General features: G+C 30.1%; 1 protein-coding gene across 1 annotated transcript in view; it reads right to left on the bottom strand.

The window, feature by feature from the left end:
- LOC106460612 (protein RRP5 homolog) overlaps positions 1-21735 on the bottom strand; it is an 84074-nt gene that overhangs the window by 9492 nt on the left and 52847 nt on the right. The window contains 14 exon segments of the mRNA XM_013920333.2: positions 447-600; positions 1113-1281; positions 2201-2385; positions 4600-4675; positions 4677-4873; positions 8038-8479; positions 10316-10562; positions 12413-12509; positions 12848-12931; positions 13185-13400; positions 15046-15142; positions 17251-17520; positions 18212-18282; positions 18745-18858. Of these exon segments, the coding sequence (XP_013775787.1) occupies positions 447-600; positions 1113-1281; positions 2201-2385; positions 4600-4675; positions 4677-4873; positions 8038-8479; positions 10316-10562; positions 12413-12509; positions 12848-12931; positions 13185-13400; positions 15046-15142; positions 17251-17520; positions 18212-18282; positions 18745-18858 (2419 nt within the window).

Consider the following 21735-nt stretch of genomic DNA (forward strand, 5'->3'; position numbering starts at 1 on the left):
ATAGTTAAATGTTTTGTATTCACTAAAGTCATAAGTTAACATTAGAAATTACACATTAATTTACCAATTATTATAGATTTATATCTTTAGATATTTTTAAAGTCAAATGTGAGGGGGCCTTTATGATTCAAAAGTAAAAAAAAAAGTTTTGTAAATAACTGTCCATCATTCATCTACATGTGAGGCTTCAGGAATCCTAGAATATTCACATTATCCAAAAAAATGTTATAATCATTTTTTAATAACTATCTATATAAATAAACGTCAATAAGTGTGTGTATATCTGTTCCTTATGTAATTCCACATTTCTTAATCAATCAGCACCAAAGTATCTTTATGTATTTTTATTGCACTTTTAATGTTTGTTACATTAAGAGAAAAAAATAGAAGCACAAATTCTTATCCTTTGTTACAAACGAGGATAAATTGCAATGGGCTGTACTCACGATCTCTTTTGTCTAAGCTCTTTAGACTGCGTTGCATCAACTTGCGAGCTGATTCTGGACGTCCAGTTTTCATGTAGAATGTACCAAAGTTGATCCATGTTTCTTTATTTTGACGGAACCTTTTTACCATTGTGTTATAAAGTTGTTCCACTTCCTAAGGACATTTAACAAGATACAAGAAAATTTCAAACTATGCACTTATATAAAAGCATAAATCACTAAATTATAACTTTTCTTCATTTTATCTCTTCACAACAAAGCTAACAACCTAAATCTTTATTTTTATTGCACTTCTTCACATTTCTTAATTTATTTGCAGTAATTTATTTGCTCGATGTAAAAAGAACATTCAAGTCAACCAGAAGTAAAATAAAAAACCTCACCAAATGTTTTGTCTCTAAAACATGTTATACTTTGAAGTTAGCTAAAAACGGCATGCCCAAGAAGAACATTTGCAAGATTTATGATATTCAATTCAACCTACTCTATTTTTATACTGGTTGGTAAGTTCTATATTACATTATTTGGAAACCATCTAATGATATGGAATCTTCTAAGTTAATTATAAATAAGAAAAGAATTAACTCCAAACAGACTTGAACATTAGTTATTTGAAACACCATGAAAGTTAATTTCCTGAACTAAAATGATTCATCCAACAATTACCTCTGTTTTGTTAGAATTCATATATATGTTGACAAGATGGTTGAAGACTCTGATGGGTTCATTCTGCTGCAATGCTCTCTGAAAAACTGCCATTAATGACTCTTGTGTCCCATAGAGATTTTCAAGATTCAAGAAACCAGCCCACACATTTAGCTTCTCCTGCTCTTCTCTGTGAAAGTTTTAGACATCAACATCACTCTCAAGCTTTAAGTGAGATATTTCATAATATAAAATTCTAAGTAAAAATAAATGTCTGCAAAAATTAATACCGATAAGTTCTTCAAAAAATCTGTTTAATCACTTAAATTTAAAGCATATAAAAATGGGAAAAAAATTCTGACATCATGGCCTTACTTGCTATCTAATCATGCTACTCTACAAATTACAAAACCAAAAAGAAAGACAGTAGAGCTCACATTCTGCACCATTTTTAAGTAGTTTTGTTTTAGTCTCTTACAATACTCAGTATAAAGAACTGACCAAAAAAATTTAGCCAAATCATTTATTTTCTTTGTAAAATGCATAGAGGATCCCAGTAGTAACAAGTTGGATTAACTAAATTACTGATGGGATTTTCAAATATTTTTTATGACTCATATGTTATCAGGGACCCTGCAACTAACAAGATCAGAAACCCACAAGGAATTTGGTGCATATAGCTTATAAAAATGTGTTTAAAAAGCTGATAGAAGTCTCACTGGTTAAGCTATTAATCTATCAATATCTATCAATAGTCTTGTTAGAGGGTAAATGTAAAACTCTCAAAAGTTAAAAGACTCACTATCTTCCTTTCATAATAACCACAGCAAGTTTGTATCCCTTTCTAAAGTAATAACATATATCTCAATCTTTTTTAAAAACACTACAAATTCATTAAATATCCTCTAGGTTAAACAAAATAAACAAATAGATAACTTATGAAAATTAACATAATGATACATACACAAAATATGAAACACACACACAAAAAAAAATAAATCAGTTAGATATGCTTAAGCTGCTATTCAGTAAACTTAGACCCACAAACCATGGTCCCTTGTTGTTAGTTTTAACTAGATTCAAATCTAAAATAAAAATCAAATTCAAACCTAAAAGAAATTGTTTTTAATGCATTTTCTGCAACAGCCCGAGCTTTATCAATTTCTGCTTGTTGCAAATGGAAGGCCATGTATCTCAGCCAAACAATGGAACTGTTTGGTGAGGATAGCACGAGTCGATCAAAATCTTCCACTGTGTCTGGTTCTCTTTCTTCATTCATCAACATACGTTCTGTCTGGAAATAAATATTTGTAGAATGAAACTTTTTTCAATAACAAAAACTTTATAAAATAAAAACAAGAAAATTATTAAAATTGATAATGAGAACAATGACAATATAGAAATGTAGCACTATCTGTTAAAAACTTTATTTGTGTCAAATCCTTTTTGATGACATCATTGTAACATTAAAAAAGGAAAATGGTTTATTTCTGTTTATAAACAGCTCAAAGGAAGGCAAAATTTTAAAAAATGGGTTAACTATGACAGATAAAATTATCTTATTTTTCATTGTGCCCATGACATCACCTTAACAAAGTTTGGTAGGGTATTTGTGACTTCACATATTGCCTCTCTATAAAACCTTACAATAGTTTTATTTCTGATTGGCTAAACTTTGGTTTCTACTTTTAATGTGTCTAGTGTAATACTTTGAGTTGTTAAAAAGTGTCTAATTATTAATTACTATTTTGGATCAACCCTTTAGGGTCAGTTGATAAAGCACTTTGTCTCATCTGGCATGCAAGAGGGCTAAGGTTCTATACCGAGTTAAAGAAATTTAAAAAAATGGATAGCCACTGAAAATCTGCCAGTCAACACATTATTGTCCCACAACTCTGAGACAAGGTCCAAGGATGGGCCTTCTCTGTGGGAAAGGAAAAATGTGATAGTTCAAAAGTGCCTTACTAACACAAGATAGTAGGGTTACTTTCAATCTTTGTGTCTAGGTCATGTAAATCTTGTAATTCCTACACGGTTATTGTGTGACTTTCCAAATTCAATCTACAAGCATAATTAAATTTTTGTGTTAAGATTATATAAATTTTGTAATCCTGCATGCTTCGTGTGCAAGTTCCCAAACTCAATCTACTAGTAATTACATTTTTGTGTTGACTTCACATGAATCTTGTAATTCCTATATACTTCCTGTGCAAATTACCAAACTCATTCAGCTAATTAGGTTTTTGTGTTAAGATCATATAACTCTTGCAAATACTGCATCCCTCTTGTGAAAAGTTACCAAATTCAGTCCACTGTGTAAGAGGTCTCGTGGGCAATGTCAAGCTGAGGAAATAAAAAAATTAGATTATCACAGAAATACTGGGTACAAGGTTAAGCCATGTTTGTGACAGGGAAAGAATACAATATTTTGAGTTAAAAATATTTATCTAGAATGTGAAAAATTCCGGGTTCAATCCTGCTCATAGAAAATGCAAAAACTGGATGAGCACAATGGAAAATTAACTATCCCCTGTGAAACTGTGTTTTACAAAAACCACTGTACGAAATGTTAAAAAAATGGATAGCCACAGAAAATCTGCCACTCAACAGATTATTGTCCCACAACTCTGAGACAAGGCCCAAGGTTCTGATTAGCTAAACCAAATTTAAACAAACATTTCAATTTCTACTTTTAATTATTTTTGTAGTAAATGAACAAAGCTTTGTTTCTATTAAAACATAGTACCAGATTTGAAATTTTTACAAACTCCTCACAAAGACTGAAATATCATTCATTCTTAACCTTCAACCTCATGGAACACATAAAACTTCAAATACAGTACAACCTATATCATACACTGCCTAAAATTCATTTAAAGTAACAAAGTATTCAATTTGTATTAAAGACAAAATTGTGAATTTTGAACAACCAGAAAGGATATAATGTTTTATTAATGTTCATTTTTATTTCTACTAGATTCTAATGGTAAATTACAAGAAGTGATGACATTCCATAAACTATCATACTGTCATACTACTAGAATTTCATTAGATCATGATAACTAAACTAGGTGATAAAAGATTAAACTAATTTATATGTTTTCATAATTTGATTTCTCCAAACAGTGCCATCGATGATGAAATTGAGAACAAATAATTACCATAACAAACAATGCATCTAAGAAGAAAAAAGAAATCTTACTAAACAGCAAAAATTGAACATTATGCTGTTTTTATCAATTTAAACTTTTAGCATGCTGTAGTAGTACATTAAGAAAATTTACTATTCAATACATTGCATTCTGTACTACATTCATATGTAAAATCAAAAGCAAGTTCTAAGCTGATGAACAGAAAAATTAATAATTTGTAGTTAGTGTGAATACAGAATAGCCAAAAACCACATGCTCTGTAGGAAAGGCTTTGAATTCATCACAAAAAAAATAGATGCCAAAAAAACGCTTTTCCTTTCAAAGATAACTTTAAAACAATCAAAGACAACACACACCTTAAAAAGTTCTTCTTCTTCTTTCTGTTCCTCTTCCCGTTTCTGTTTTTTGTTTTCCTTCTCCTTACTTCTTTTTCTCTTCTTCCTCATCACTGTCACTACTAGAAATTACAGTACTTTTTGCAATTAGGGAAGAGAGGTTAATAGGACCTTCTACATCCCAGACAAAACCTTCCGATACTTGTAGTCTTTGCATTGTACCATTGTCTTGGTGATCTCCGAGTGTCTCATCTCGTGTTGTTCTTACTTGATCTGGGACTACCGTTTTTACAAGCTGTTTAACAGAGAATAATATATATATATATACTTACATAAATTCATCAAAATAAACATTTACATAATATACTGAATTTTAATGATTACATGAAGAAGCACTTAAATTTGATAGAGAAAACTCAGGTTATAGTAATCCTATTATATAAAGAAAAAAGAAACAATAATAGCTTAATATCTCTATGGTGCCTGGATAGGCGGCGTAACCTAACCTGGAAGCAAAATTTGACTATTGAATTTTAAAAGACATGGAAAATGAATTTTGTTTTTCTTTCACACTTTTTATTAAGTACTTTAGAGTAGAAATTGATTTAGTAAAAAAAAAAAAAGTTTTAATTATTTAATTTTATGCATTAGAAAATGTAAAAAATCACAAATTTTATTCTGAAAAAGCTTTCAAAGCTCCAAATAAAAACAATTGTGTTTGTGAACTTCCCGAGTTTTTTTATGAACATAATACGGTACTCATAGATCCTAGAAGGAAAGTTATAATAGTTTTGAACACAATGGTTTGATGTAATTACCTATACCTAAGCTTTGAAAAGTCACAGGCTAGTGATCTAAACATGTAGTGAAAATTTTTCCATACTTTTCAGCTGTATAAGCCAACATAGCTTCCAGTTCAGTGAAGATTCTCATAAATATTGAAACAATATGATAAAAACATAGCTTGTTAAGATGTTGCTAGAAGAAAATATGCTTGTGAGCTAATTCTGCAACAATTACAGTGGTACAGTTTGTTTTATTATTTAATACTTCATCTGAAGTACAATGGTGCAGAATAATAGGAAAGAACTGTTTTTTTTGTGTGGAAAAAGATGAGGTAGATTTAGTTAAGTTATTTTGCACTTGACCATGTCAAGTTTAATTTCACCAACAATGCCAATGTTTGTTAGACTGAGTTTACATTAGACATTACAGGCCTGAGTAACTGCTTGTATGGGAAAATAAAACTACTGAAAATAATAGTAAAATATACATATTTTGCACACGCTTATATAACATGTTTTAAAACTTATTATATATATTAAATGATTGTTTGTTTGTTTTTGAATTTCGCGCAAAGCTACATGAGGGCTATCTGCATTGGCCGTCCCTAATTTAGCAGTGTAAGACTAGAGGGAAGGCAGCTACTCATCACCACCCACCGCCAACTCTTGGGCTACTCTTTTACCAACAAATAGTGGGATTGACCATCACATTATAATGCCCCCACAGCTGAAAGGGCGAGCATGTTTAGTGTGACAGGAATTCGAACCCGTGACCCTCAGATTGCGAGTCGAGTGCCTTAACCACCTGGCCATGCCGGGCCATATTAAATGAAACCTCTGGATTCACAATTTTTAAAAAGTTGCCTTACTTATAATTATTATGGTAAAAAAATTACTTTTTAATTGCACAGCAGTGATTGTAAACAGAGTGAAACTGCATGCGATGTTTTCAAATCAAAACAAAAATAAAATTTACAGTTTCATAAAATAAAAACTTTATAGGAAAGTTTACAAGAATGAAGGAAGACATAAAAAATCAGTAAATGAAATCTTCAACAAACATAAGCATTTGTAACTGTTTCTTAAAAAGGGCATATCACAATGAATTGTGAATTTGATAAATATACTTTATGTGCAGAAGCTACATAATCTGTGAAAAATTAATCTCAAGTTGTAACCTATTTCATCCACAAGTTTTTTTTGTAATGCAATAAAACAAACCATACAAAAGGTGCATCAAATGAATACTACCAGACACTTTAGATAGAGTTAAACCTTCTAAAACCTGTTTTCCCAAATAACTGAATTTATTATTAAAACATCCAACACAAGCATATCAATTTTGGTTAATTTGATGCACATACAAACTACTATTAACAATTATACCTGACTCAATAATATCTTACCTTCAAAAATTACAATTTTCAATATAAACATTCTTGTTCAAGTCCAGTAGTAACAGTTCAACTTACACTTATAAATACCTCATAAATGAAAATAAAATTTAGCTAAGACACCATGATATTTAATTTTTATTATTAATGATTTAATAAATATATGATACAAGATAACAGTTTACTAACAAAATGTACTACACATTTATACTTAAACTAAGGTGTAAACATTTTAATTTACCCTTCACTATCACGGTTAGTAAGCTACGTGATAATCTAAAGCTAATTATCAATTAGATACTCATTGGTTTTATTGTATTACTAATTAGTAATTAGTTTATATTCTTTGATTTGACTGATAATCTGCTGCCATCTTCAGGAAAGTTGAGGAAATTGTATGTAGTAGTAGAGCTGGAATTCAATCCTTGATCCTCTCGTTAGAAAAAACTGGTGGGCTATCCACCATTCATTCTAGATAGTAAAGTTGCCAAGACACATATAACTCACAAAATTCTGGAATTTACAAGAAGCCCACATGTACTGGTAAATACCCTGACTATAAATCACCCCACCCCAGCAGTGAAAACAAGGCATCATAAACTTTCTAATCTCCAAAATGAACAACATTTATAATACAGAAGACAATAAGAAGAACAAAGAAAAATACATTACTACAACTCTAATTAACAATGGATACCATGAATACTCGATAAAGAATAAAATAAAAAAGATAAGCATCAAGATTAAGCAGAAAGAAAATTACACAAACAGTTATATTTCCCAATGTCAAATGTCTCTCTGAAAATAACATTTACAATACTTTTTGTGCATATTGACTCCATGAAACTGGAGAAATAAAGTTCTGAAATTTGGAGCATAACAAAATACTATGTTATACTGACCTAGCTGTAGTAATCCATTATGCTAAAAATCATATGATAAAATGGAATAATACTAAAATAATAGGATGTGAACTACAAACAAGAAAAAGAATGATAAAAGAAGACTTCCACATCCAGTTAACTGATAATATACTCAGTAAACTTAGTGTAGAAATCAGCAAAACCCTCTTAAAAACATTCAAATAGTTGATTTAAGTCCTCTGGGAGGATAGCCAAGACAACTGAATAGTGCAACAGCCTTCTAAAAAGACCTAGAATACTGTAACAGAGGAACTAATTAATATATAAACTTAAGATGACCATATAACCCTGACAATGACTGATATCTAATTGTCACAACCTCTTTGTAAATACATTCAATACAGTTATCTTTATTACCTTTCTTGTTTTCTTTCTTTTAGCAGCAGCTGGCTGACTTTTCTCTTTCTTGTCCAAATATTCTGAGCCAATGTGTTCACTTCCTACATCAACAGTTCTTTCATTCTGTGACTCACCAATAACTATTTTATCACCAAATGGCTCAGTTTTAGTGCTACTAGCTGTAAAGCTGTCAACATACGATAACACAACGTTTTCCATTTCACTGATTGTAATTACTTTTACCTTCAAAACTGACCCTAATGGTAGAAATGCTTTCAAGTCTATATTAAGATTTTTAGGGAAGTATTTTTTAGGAATTGTTCCTCTTACTCCCGTTCCTAGAGCAAGTGTAACACCTCTCTTCGTCACTGATGTCACAAAACCTCTCAAAACCTGACCTTCGCTGAGATCAGAAATTGACTTCACTTCAGGATCAACAATAACCTCCACCTTCTTCAGTCTGAAATTTTTGTAAAACAAAAGGACTACAGTGAGAAATACCTTTAAATACCATAACAAATTATTGAAACAATCAATCTCACACAATAAAGAAAACATTTACAGTAGTAGCATGAAAGTGCAACTGCTCCTGTTATATAGAATTTCTTATATATATTTTAAGTTGATCTGATGCAGTCTTTAGGTGTATAAAGCGTAAGACGAACAAAAAAGATCTGTTTAGTATGATGTTACATGTCAATGTTCAAGATCCTAATCTTAATTAAATCTTTCCCTACTGGCTTAATATGGAGTTTTATTGAGATGCATAAACTACAATTTAGTTGACACATCACTGTTGAAGATTATTTCAATTTCAGTAATGTAAATATCATCCAACTGTAATTGAGTATATAACCTGGGTCAAATAGTTGTCATTGAATACTAAATCATATTTCTACTGCAAAGCTACTTATTATTCCTCACTCTATAGCCACAAATAGTTGTAATTAAACTCTTGAGATATCGTATGACCCAGAATATTTGTAAAGGACACAGAAACATATCAAATAACTCATGTTATGCTAGTTAAACAAACTTTTTAAATCTTACATTTACTAATGGATCCCACATGTTTTTAAAACACATTCTTCAAAGCTATTTATGCATCACACTTTTTGTGGGTCCATGTGAAACATTACAGAAAAAAGGTCATGGAAAATGTCAGCAAAAGTAGAAACATCTACATATCAAATAGCTTGGCTATGGACAGGGTACATCTAATTACTATAGTATAGTAAACAGGATGGCAGATTTGAAAAAAAAATCTTGGTTTTATATAAGTGAGGATGTACATATAGTCACTATTATTAATTACCCAGGATGATAAATCAACTATATTTTTGTCAGATTGATGTCTGATACAAGTGAGGATGTACATATAGTCACTATTATTAATTACCCAGGATGATAAATCAGCTATATTTTTGTCAGATTGATGTCTGATACAAGTGAGGAGGAACATCTAATCACTTATTAATTACCCAGTATGATAAATCAACTATATTTTTGTCAGGTTGATGTCTGATACAAGTGAGGAGGAACATCTAATCACTTATTAATTACCCAGGATGATAAATCAACTATATTTTTGTCAAATTGATGTCTGATACAAGTGAGGATGTACATATAGTCACTATTATTAATTACCCAGGATGATAAATCAACTATATTTTGTCAGGTTGATGTCTGATACAAGTGAGGATGTACATATAGTCACTATTATTAATTAACCAGGATGATAAATCAACTATATTTTTGTCAGGTTGATGTCTGATACAAGTGAGGATGTACATCTAATCACTTATTAATTACACAGGATGATAAGTCTTGTTAGGCTAAACATATCATAACAGTTTATCAATGTTTCTGCCAAATTTCATGTACTATATTAGTAGTGAACCATATAAAAAGTTATTAATTTGGGAGTTAAATCAAATTGAGTAGTAGTTAGCAATCTGTTTAGTAATAATACTTCAGTTACTCATAAGCTTATGTGATCAGAAAAAATATTGTTTCATTTCCCAGAAGCAACATTTTTTTACACCTTTCTAATTTAAATTAAATTCAATAAAACTCAGTAATGAACATTTTCTTGTTTAACTCCTTCATGTTCTTCCAATACATATGAAATTACACTAAAAATAGGCTTGAGACCATAATTTTGATTTATGTTAATCAAAGGTTTTGTACATTGTTTTTTATTTCAGGTTTCTATTTTCTGACAAGACTATAAAGTTTACATTAAATTCATAATTTTCAAATCATAATATGTGAAGATGATAAAAAAAGCTATAACCTGGATGCTCGAGCAGATAACTGGCATTGCTTCGTTTCATGATCAACCCCAAGAACATAACAACGTATAAACTTCTGAGATAGAAAGCTACTAAGAACAGAAGAGGCTGGCCTGTAGTCATCACGAAGGTTTGTCAACTCCACAACTCCCCGATAGCGATATGGTAACCTCACCAATACTCCCATAATGGCTCGAGCACTAACAACTTGACCCATAACAACCTGACCAATGTCAGGTTTATGAAGCCCTGGAATTTTTTAAATGTTATGATATTTTTTAAAGAAAAATTAAAAGGAAGTTAATATATATAAATGCAAAATTTAAAAAATACTTTTTATTTTTTATATTAATAATCATAAATTAATATCATAGTTAATAAAACAATAAAACCTTATATTTAATGTATGATATTTGGCACTTTTTAACACTGGTCATAGTGTAAGTATACCTCATTTGGTACAAACTACCTCAAATGTATTACTTTATTTTCTAAAAGAACTATAACCAAAATTTGGTAGATAGGAACTTGACTTTATTTAAGTTATTCTACAACTACCTTTGCTCCCAAACTGAATTACAAAAAAAATATAGTACCCAATATTTCTGATACGCATTTATTGGTTACACTGTGACCCACAAAACCACATACGTACGTGGATGGCCTGAGATGTGTTTCCACAAATTTTATGAAGTTTATCAATAAGGATTAAAAAAAATATAGTCATTGTGAAAAATTACTAAAATTACAAATGGATTTTTCATTAAATAGCTCAATAATTACCAGTTCCTTCATTAGCAAACATCAAAAAAAGTAGCTACAACTTCTATTATGCGAAAGGATACAAAATGTTTTTTGATATAGAGAGAGCAAAGATAAACAAAGCATAATTTAATTTGGGAAAATATATATCATATCCTGAAAAAAAGTATCAGTTAATTAACCAATTTTTTTTTAATTTCTCAGCAATTTTAAATCAATAATGTGCAGGCAGGTATCTTTATTTGCCCCCCCCTAAAAAACACCATATTCATCAAGTCGTAAATTTACAGATTTTAGAGGTAATATCCATTATTATCCATAAAACCCCTAAATTCCTGTTAGTCCACATATACCACAACAGGCCACAAAACAGTTAAACCTTTCACTGTCCTCCAAAACCACAGTCTTGTTAGGCTAAACATATCATAACTGCATATCAGACCATAACATAGTTAAAACTTTCACTGTCCACAAAAAACCATAGTCTTGTTAGGATAGATATATCATAACTACATAACAGACTATAAAATGTTTAACACTGTGACTGTCCACAAAAAAATCTAAATTGTTAGTCCATGTGACCACCATGCCAGAACTAGTGATTTTCAGATGTTATTGCCTGAACCTGAAACTCGACCAAAAACATCAATAATTTGTTTGATAAGTTATGAAATCCTCTCTTGTCTGACATACATATTGATATCACCAACAGACACTGACAAACCAAGTTGTATTTTTTTTAAGAAAATACATGCTTGTGTGTTTACAAATATTAGTGCACATTAGTTTTGGCTGCTTTCAGTTACTTAACATCAAGGATACATGAACAAGAATCTACATTTACATGTTCAGCATAGTTGAGTTGTCTAACATCAAGATAACACAAACAGGAATCTACAGTCACATGGTCAGCATAGTTGAATTATCTAAAATCAAGAAAACACGAACAGGCCTCTGCAACTACATGTTCAGGAGAGTTCAAATATCTAACATCAAGGAGACGCGAACAGGCATCTATAGCAATATGCTCACAAGATTTTAGATGTCTAACATCAAAGAAATGTGAAAAAACATTTACAGCTGTGTTGTCTTTTAAGTAAGAAGTGGAGTGAAACACTGAAACAACAAACAGTGCAAAGTAGTAGAGTAAAACACCGCAACAACAGTCAATGCAAAGAACTGAATTAGATCACTGCAACAACAAACAATATAAAGTACACTAATAACTCACTTTAAGTTCCTCTTTGGAAGTACTTAGAGGATAGGTTTGACTTGGTGATTAAAATATTAGTCTTTGTAAATGTTTCTTCACAATTTGGTTCATGCAAAAAGTTTACCTAATTTAACTACTTCAATATGATCATCTTCAGAGTTGACTACAATGGCTTTAAAAGCTTGACCAGGGAGAAACTGATCTGGAATGTCACGTAATACCTAAAAAGTAAAAATGTGTCAAATTCATTCTATATAAATACACATCTTGATGGTTTAAATAACATTATATTTAATCAAAAATATTAATTCTATTCACAAAATTTATTTAAAAAAACAAACTCTTAATATTTCATAACTGCTTTCTCAAATTTACTTAGCCATCTAAAAGTTCCATATCTAGAAATATTTTTTTAGATGATGTAGATTGAGTCTTAGACTTAAGCATTTAGAATTTTCAGATATTAATTCTAGCATTTTGTAAGAAATTGCTTTCATTAAAAAAGTTGTTGTATATAAACAAAAATGATCATTTTTCTATTAGACCAAGATTTTCTTACTTTGGGATTGTTGGACAGGTTTAGAATGAATACTTTTCCACAAACATGAGGACTAAGTAACAGCCATAAACAGGAGTTGGTAAACTGCGAACAGAGAAGTCAAAATGTTAAATAATTATACAGATCTTGTACTTGAGTAAAGTCCAAGTTCAAGAAATGAATATAACAAGATCTATTTACTTGTCACTGTTTTGATCTTTCTATTTCGAGATCTATTAAGTTTTTTACTTTTTTTGGAAGGATACAATGTTGAATACAGGAGTTAAATACACTTTATGTTCAAAAATAATTTCTTAAGTTTCTCATACACATCTTACAATAACGAGTTAGTAATTACCTCCTTCACAAAACCTGTCACTTCTTGTCCAATAGCAAACATATTGTTTACAGAATGAGTAGAGTTTGAATTCACAGCACGAAGAGAACACTCAGGAACATGTACACCTCGCTGACGTGTGATGGGCAGAAACCTACGAGGCTTTACTATATGATAGCCAATAATCTTTACATTCAGCTGATCTCCAACTTTAAACTGTTCCAGTGGATTTGTACCCTACACAGAGTATGTATTTAAACAACATTTTATATGTAACAAAAACACACCTACAATCCAGTGGATTCATGCACTACACCTAGCACTTTTTTAAACAACATTTTATATGTAACAAAAACACACCTACAATCCAGTGGATTCATGCACTACACCTAGCACTTTTTTAAACAACATTTTATATGTAACAAAAACACACCTACAATCCAGTGGATTCATACACTACACCTAGCACTTTTTTAAACAATATTTTATATGTAACAAAAACATACCTACAATGAAGTGGATTCGTATCCTACACAGAGCACTTTTTTAACCCTCTCACTATGGGTAGGTCAAAGTGCACATGTCACAACCTTTTACAGTGTTACATTCAAAATTTAAATAAAATACTTTATTATCAATGTATCACAATGTAGTTAATAAAGCAAATGTTAATATTATTTCAGTTTTAAGTTCTTAATTCTATAAGGAAATATTTTAAAAAATCTTCAAGCTCCCTTAGGATGAGAATTTTGACATTTGCTCTCTAGGTCTTTCCCTTTCTCTAATTTATTTACTACTTCTATCTAAGTATAGCAATTAACATATATTACTCATTATAATATACATTACTAAGACAAAGTTTAATTTTTACAGCATTCAATCTTATTTGTTTACAGAGTCATAAACTAAAAAATCAGAACCATTTGCCATGCCCACCTGTCACATCCCCTCTTTCATAAATTGCCAATAATTCTCTCTAATGTTTTATACCATATCACTTATAACCAATAGAAAGGCAAAGTTTTAATCTATTGAATGATGTATAATGCTACATTGTTTTCGGTAAAGAGTATTGTAAATTTCATCTGCAGTTTCAAAGTCTATCTCGTGGCATTCAGATCAAACAGGTAATAGAATTCATTTAAGCCTTCTCTTTTCTTAGTTACAAAGCCATTTAAATTATAATAGTTACAAGGCATTGCTTACTTTGTGCCAGTTATTATGTATACACAGGTGCATTACTTAAGTAAATAAAAATTATTTAGCGTACTAGGACCATCATTATCAAAAATTTCATAAAGACACATTAAGTACTTTCATAGTTGTAGTATGTATACTTTCATAGTGATTATAAGGTCAACAGAGTTAAACTACACTTTATATGTAATGAAACATACCTATAATCCACTATGTATCATCCAATAACACTTTATTAGCTTCTACATATATATTTATAAATATCCCACAAATGTTTCATAGCCAATATACTGTTTTCAAAATAGACATCAAAAAATTCCTTTAAATAAATTAATTTCAATAACATTAGCTTTATATTCTTACACCTTAACCTCTCCATGCATGATTGAATAAAACAAACGTTTTTTTAATGAATATTTGACTACTGTAACAGGTAGGACATTAAAAAACCTGACATCATTTGGTACTGTCATGCATATTTTGTCATCATAAAGTGCTATTGTGTAGGAACAGGTTAAGTAGATTTTCTGAATAAACATACTTCCAAGCATGAATATACAAAAACAATTTGCTTTTTGCAATAAATATTAATTACTAACATTCAATTTAATAAAAAAGGCAACAACTTACATAAAAACTTAATATAGATCATATATGTAAAGAAAATGAAACATGTTTTTTTTACCTCAACTAAATTGTCAGCTATCTCCGTGATATGAACCCTGCCCGAGTGTTTGTCGTTGATCAAAATATTTAATTGGAACTTTTTAACAGCTTGGACTCTGAAATGAAAACAAGAAAAAAAAATTGCAACTCAGAACAGACATTACACCTCATACCTTGGAAAAACAGAAACATATAAGCATTATTTTTGGAAGAACCAAAATAAGTGAGCTCATGAAAATATAGAACCTTCCAGAATGTGTGATCACATTTAATCCTTTATCATCTCCACCGATATATTTATGCATGCTAGACACCATCTTCACCAGTACATTTACACCAGTTACAGTAATGGAAAAAAAAACCTTCTATGGATGATCAAATTAGTTATTACAGATCAGTGCATTCAGTGTTAAAGAATAATTAGTTTTGTACTTTTTTTTACAGTAACTGTGATTAACATGTCAAACTAAAAGCAAAATATCTGTTATGAAATGTGAATGTATGTACGTACATCATTTACACTTCAAAATGTCTGATAGCTGTACATTAGCAAATTTGTGCCAAGTTAGAAAAGTAATAATAAAATCTGATTCATTAAATATAAGAATAAACTGATGATGATTATTGTAGATCTTTATTTTTGTGTTTTTTTGTAAATTTCAGTTAAAACTTTGCTTTTCTGCAACTTGCATAGCCTTAAATCTGGAACTAACACAAGAGACATACAGGTGTGTATATATATATATATATATAAAATGTATTAAATTCCATATCTAATAAATTAAGTGATTAAATTGAAATTCTGAAATGAAGTGAACAACTTGTTTATCATTGGATAAACAGAGTATAATATATTATATTACAAGTTACAGCTTTTACAGTAAGTAAGATTTGTTTTTAAAACAGGTACAACATTTCGATCACTGGTATGATCTTAACAAGCACATAAGTTATCCTTGTATAACATGTATGGTTATAATGTTTGTAACTGTTTTACCTGATGATGTCAAGTTAACCTGGTGAAACATTGTAACCATACATATTATACTCTGTTTGTAATTGTTGTACACAATGATTCGATGTTAACCTGGTGAAACATTGTAACCATACACATTATACTCTGTATATCAGATAATAAATCAAGTTTTTCAGTTACGTTAACATAGTACTTCCTTTAATTATTTAGTTATTCTGAAATAAACTATGAAGTAAAAATGAAGTGTTTGTTTCAGTTTAGAATATTCACACAAAGCTACATAAGAACTATCTCATAGTTGTCTATAATATTGAACTGAAAGACTACACGGAACTAAAGTGATTGTTAAGTCTTGATCTATTCTTTTCTGACTGATTAGTGGGACTTGACCATAAGTTTTAGAGGATACCTATGGCTCTAAAGTGTGGGGTAATTTTTAGTGATATGAATCATGAACCCTTGCATTCCAAGTCCAGACATAATGACTACTGGGTCCTATTTGGTTCATACAAGAAGTGGGATACATACTACGCAACTCCTAAAAAAACGTACACACACATATATATTTATATAGACTAACTGGAGTACCCGTCCCCTCGATGGAAGTTATGTATATTCATGATTAATGAAAGGTTATCTTTGGATATGAAAAGTTGTTTCCCTTATATGTAATTGTAAAAAATGCAAAAATGACCATAAAAACTGCAAAACACAAAACCTCAAATTTGCATGCATCTCCACATGGACTCAACAAACCATCATGCCAAATTTGGTGAAGATCCATCAACAGGGTGCAAAGTAATGGTAAAAAATGCAAGAACACAAATAAAAACTGCAAAATGCAAAACTGAAAATTGTATGTATCTCCCCATGGACCCAATGAACCTCCATACCAAATTTGGTGAAGATCCATCCACACCCTGCAAAGTAGTTATATGGACAGACAACAGACAGTACTATTATATTTATATATTTATTTAAAAACATATTCTATTTTTCAAGTAAGCAGGAAGCCATAATAACAACCTGTTATAAAATGGCTGAAAGATGTTTAGTCACAAGAAAAATTTAGACTCAACACAATATTCCAATTTTTTTGTTAATTCTCAAGACTTGACTTCCAAAAATCAGTGCTTCAAGAACTTTTACATTATCTTTTTTTAAGTTTTGTAACATCACCCCCCCTCTATATATACATACACACACACACACACATTATTTTAAACCATTATCTAGTACTAAACATACTTAGCAGGATATATCCCACCAATGCTGAGGTTTTGATAATCTGCAAGAAATTTATCATCAGCATCCAGACAAGTTCTGGTCTTCTCGTCTTTCAGTTCTGCTTCTTCTGTTGTACTTGCTTCTTCCACTTTGATTTTCTTAGCAATTGTTTTTTCCTCATCTAATGTCTTTCGCTTGTTATCTGTAGTGTGTTCAGAAACCATTGGTTTCATACAGTGAACTTGTTTATCGTGCTGTTTCAACACTCCAATAGTGTATTCTCCCAAAATCCTTAAAACAGAAACAAAAACTGCATTCCTAATAACTGATGGGTTAATTATAAAACCAAGTTTGAATAATCTAAACTGCCTAAAGTATAAGCATATATTCAATCTTTTATCAATAGTATTTTACTTAATCAATATCTGGCTGGCCACAAATATAAAGTACTAAAGTAGTATTATAAAAAACACTAACTCTCTATGTTTAATTCAATTACAATAAAATAATAAGTTTTTGAAAAACTGTCATTAAATTAGTTAATAATCAAAAACAGAAATGGTAAACAAATTTTCTTTTTTTTTTAACCTAACTGGATAGGTTGTATTTAATAGTTTTATATGATAACTAAGAATTTAAGACAGCTAAGGTTTACTGTTGTTTTCTCTGGCCTTTTTAAATAATCCAGTTACAACTAACAAACAGTGAATGCCAATATTAAGTCCAGCAGCAATCATTACCATAATAAGATAGTATTTGTCTTTAAAAAACTGGGGTTAAACTAATGAAGTGTAAAATTATAAATTCACAAAAGTTCAGAGATTCACTTAAGGATCATTAAAGGTAAAGACAATTAACTAACAACCAGGATCCATTAAAATAATCTGACAGTAAAATCTACATAAAATAATCAATAAGGACTAAATGATACACAAAAATATCAAATAAACTGGACACTTGTATTTCAGAAGTCTTTTCATACCTTTTGATGACTATATGGTAATATTCTCCCATAGTGTATAACTCTTGTCTTCCTCTTATGTCGTTTACATGCTAGATAAATAGAAAAATGTGTCAGAATGAAATAAATACCAAGCAATGATATGAAAAGAAATCTTGAAGTAATCAAAACACACAGTGCTAAATAAAAAAAATTATACTGTTAGCATGAACTTCTGAATTTTGTAACCTATAAATCACTAACGTTTCCCAATTAGTTTATTCCTCTATGAATAAGAACAATGTACAGGACTTTCTAAACACAAAACATGTTTTGCCTCAAAAAATAACAGAACTTGACACAGAGGAAACACTCTACATGTACACATAACTCTTAAAACATATCATCTATGATTTAACAACAGCAAACACAACCATTACCCTAATAACATAAAATGCGCCTGGCAACAATTGTTAATATAGTCAAATCCATTTCTTGTTAACTGGCAACATTTAAAAGTAGTACACAGTTATTGATAAGTCTTTAACTTACAAAGAAATATAATATATACTCACTCTTCGAGTAGGAATGTATGCAAGAGAACCTATAGCATGTCCAAGCAGTGAAACTAGAACAAAATCTTCTTTAACTAGCTGTGCTTGACATTTGATAACTTGTCCAATTTTTACCTAAAATAAAAAAAAAAACTTTATCTTGTAGTCAGAATTTTTTTTACTTTAAATTGAGATGATTCATTTACACTTGAAATATTAAAGTACAAGGCCAACACTTTATCAAACTAGTTTTCTATAAAGACAGATCTTTAAGGGTAGGACTCTGTGTCACCATGTGGAAGTCAAGTCTAACTAAAGCTGTTTTGTAAATGGTATTAAATACCATATGTAGTATACCATATACAAATATATTTTTTTTGATATAATAGAACTGACATATTACCAAATTTTTTATATTTCATTATGTAAAATATCTTGTTTTGAAAATTATACTTTTTGGAATGCAGTGTTTTATTGGCAAGTTAACTGACTTTTTGTAAAAGTTTTATATAATAATCGTGGACCATTATAGATAGATAACTGTCAATCATCCTCATAAATTGAATAGAAAACATGGAAATAGTAATACCTATCATACTATGAACTGTTAACATTGTGAATGTAATATTACAAGTTGTCACTAGATGGCAGATATTACATGATCATCTTGTTATCATAATTATTTTGTTTGTTTGCTTTGTAATCCACTAGATGGCACAGACATGTATTATTAGTAAATACAACTGAACCAAATGAATAACTGAAGATGTCTGTCTCAGGAAACTTCATATTTGTTAAACTGACATAAAAAGAATGCACTTTCAATGTATTAAATTTGGAGGAATTCACCATTTCTTTGTTACTTCCTTTTTTTTCAGGTAGTAAATATATATATACAATGATAAAAAATGAAGTCATTACAAAACAACAAATATTGCAGGTGTGATAAAAATCATGTTTATTAGTGTACTTGAAATAATTTCTTGCTGTATATATGTTTGTGTTGTCATTATATTTCAATGTTCTTCTCAGTTAAGCTATACTACAATAAAAAAAGTAACAATGAAACTACTTGCTGTGATTACAGTTTATGAAATGTACAAACTGTAGAAAATGGCTATAACTACAACATAAATCCAAATATAAGCTTCTGGTATTTTCATCAATGTATAAATTCATGTTCTATAATTTTCAGTGTCTTACATATGCTACCATACAATCCTATTCTTTAGTAGTTAAAAAATTGTCATTATATTTGATAGTGATATAAAAATTAATTGAAGCCTAATGAGAATAATGCTACACTTCCTTTACATTTCCAGTACACAATTACAATCAAGGTCAACTCCACCATATTTCTGTACAGGTTTTCACTCAAGTATTTTTCAGTACATGTGACTAATTACATAACTGAACTTCAATAATGTAAAATACTGTTTAGTAATGTATTGTAATGCAGGGTACATAAACTTTATATACAGCATTAATCAGGAACATACTATAAACTAATAGTGATATATCAGTGTTATGAACAAATTGTAGCTATAAAAAATACATTTCTTTATAATCTTAGAATAGACTGTTTTCCAGTCACCTAACCATAACTTGAAAATAAATAGGCTTGGAATAAAGATTTTGAAAATGTTAAAAATATAATAGACTAATCGTAAAGACTGAAAGCAACGTTTGTTAGATGTTAAGTCAAAATTGTCAGTGACTGCTTCAACAAGACGATTAAAGATCAAAACCTCGTATGTGTGTAAGTCGAGGACCACTGCACCTGCTTTGATGTTACAGTGTTCTTCCTAAAGCATTCTAGAATGTTGACATCACACAAATAGTTGGGGAGAGGAAACATATTGGGCCACAAACATATCAGCTGAGTTAACCTTGTGTACAATATATAATACTTTCCAAAACTTTTCAAGTCCACTTGGAATCGAGATCAGTATGTAACACATCATATGGCTTACATGTATTATTTTATGGCAGTATTTTCAAAAACATCAAATGTTCAGAAGAAAACAGAGATCAAATGCTCTGAAGTAAAGCGTTCAGTTACAAAAATACAGAAAGAAATAGTAATGTACTCTCATACCATGAAAGTTGTCATTGGAAAAAAAATAAACTTTAGACAGTTCCTTATTAATGAATAGTTAACAAAGTGTATTAGTGTTGTTCCATTTCTCAGTAGAACATATAAATATGAACAACATGTTTTGATGTATCCTACAATTTCTATATAATACACTGAAGTAGTAAATAGTGCTAAAGAATGTGCATGGAAGAAACTTGTTTGTTTCCCCTAGACAGCAAACATCTACTTATGCTAACCAACTGCAAGCTCAATAATAGCAGCCCCTAATTTATGAACTAATGATCAATCTCATTGACCATTTGTATGTAACCTTTCTCAATGTGAGTGATCTTGAGCAACATGTAGCTGGTAGACTTAACACTATCTTAGGGTTAGTGAGATAACTAACTCATTGAAATGGTCGTGTTTCTTCAATATACTTTCTTGTATAATATTGAGAGTTAACTTGCATTTCCACAGATAATCAATATATTCAAAATATGTGATAAATTCACGTTTAGCATTACTTGGTGTCTACTTGAAAACACTGATAACTCAGATTGACTTTGATAATTCTTTTCTTTATCATAGATGCACGAGTGTTATGGTGAGTGAATTAGCAGTCAAACTGAAACCAGCTATTAGTGTTTTTATGTGGATATTTCAAAGGTTTCAGAGAACATGCCAGTGTTCTGAAAAATGTGAGAAAAGTATTAAATACACTCACAGTTTGCAATCTTAAAGAAATACAAGATATCCTCTAGCCATGAATAGTACATATAAAATAGAATTTACTTGAGTTTTCTCATGTTATTAACATCTATTTCATTGTACTTCTCATTCTCTCAGGTTTTTTAACATGCTTCATTGAGTCTGAAAAATTGTGTAAACAGAATACACTTTCTTGGTAATTGAACAACTTCCACCCCCTTTTT

Source organism: Limulus polyphemus, unplaced genomic scaffold (assembly GCF_000517525.1).
Source record: "Limulus polyphemus unplaced genomic scaffold, Limulus_polyphemus-2.1.2 Scaffold804, whole genome shotgun sequence".
NCBI classification, from domain to species: domain Eukaryota; kingdom Metazoa; phylum Arthropoda; class Merostomata; order Xiphosura; family Limulidae; genus Limulus; species Limulus polyphemus.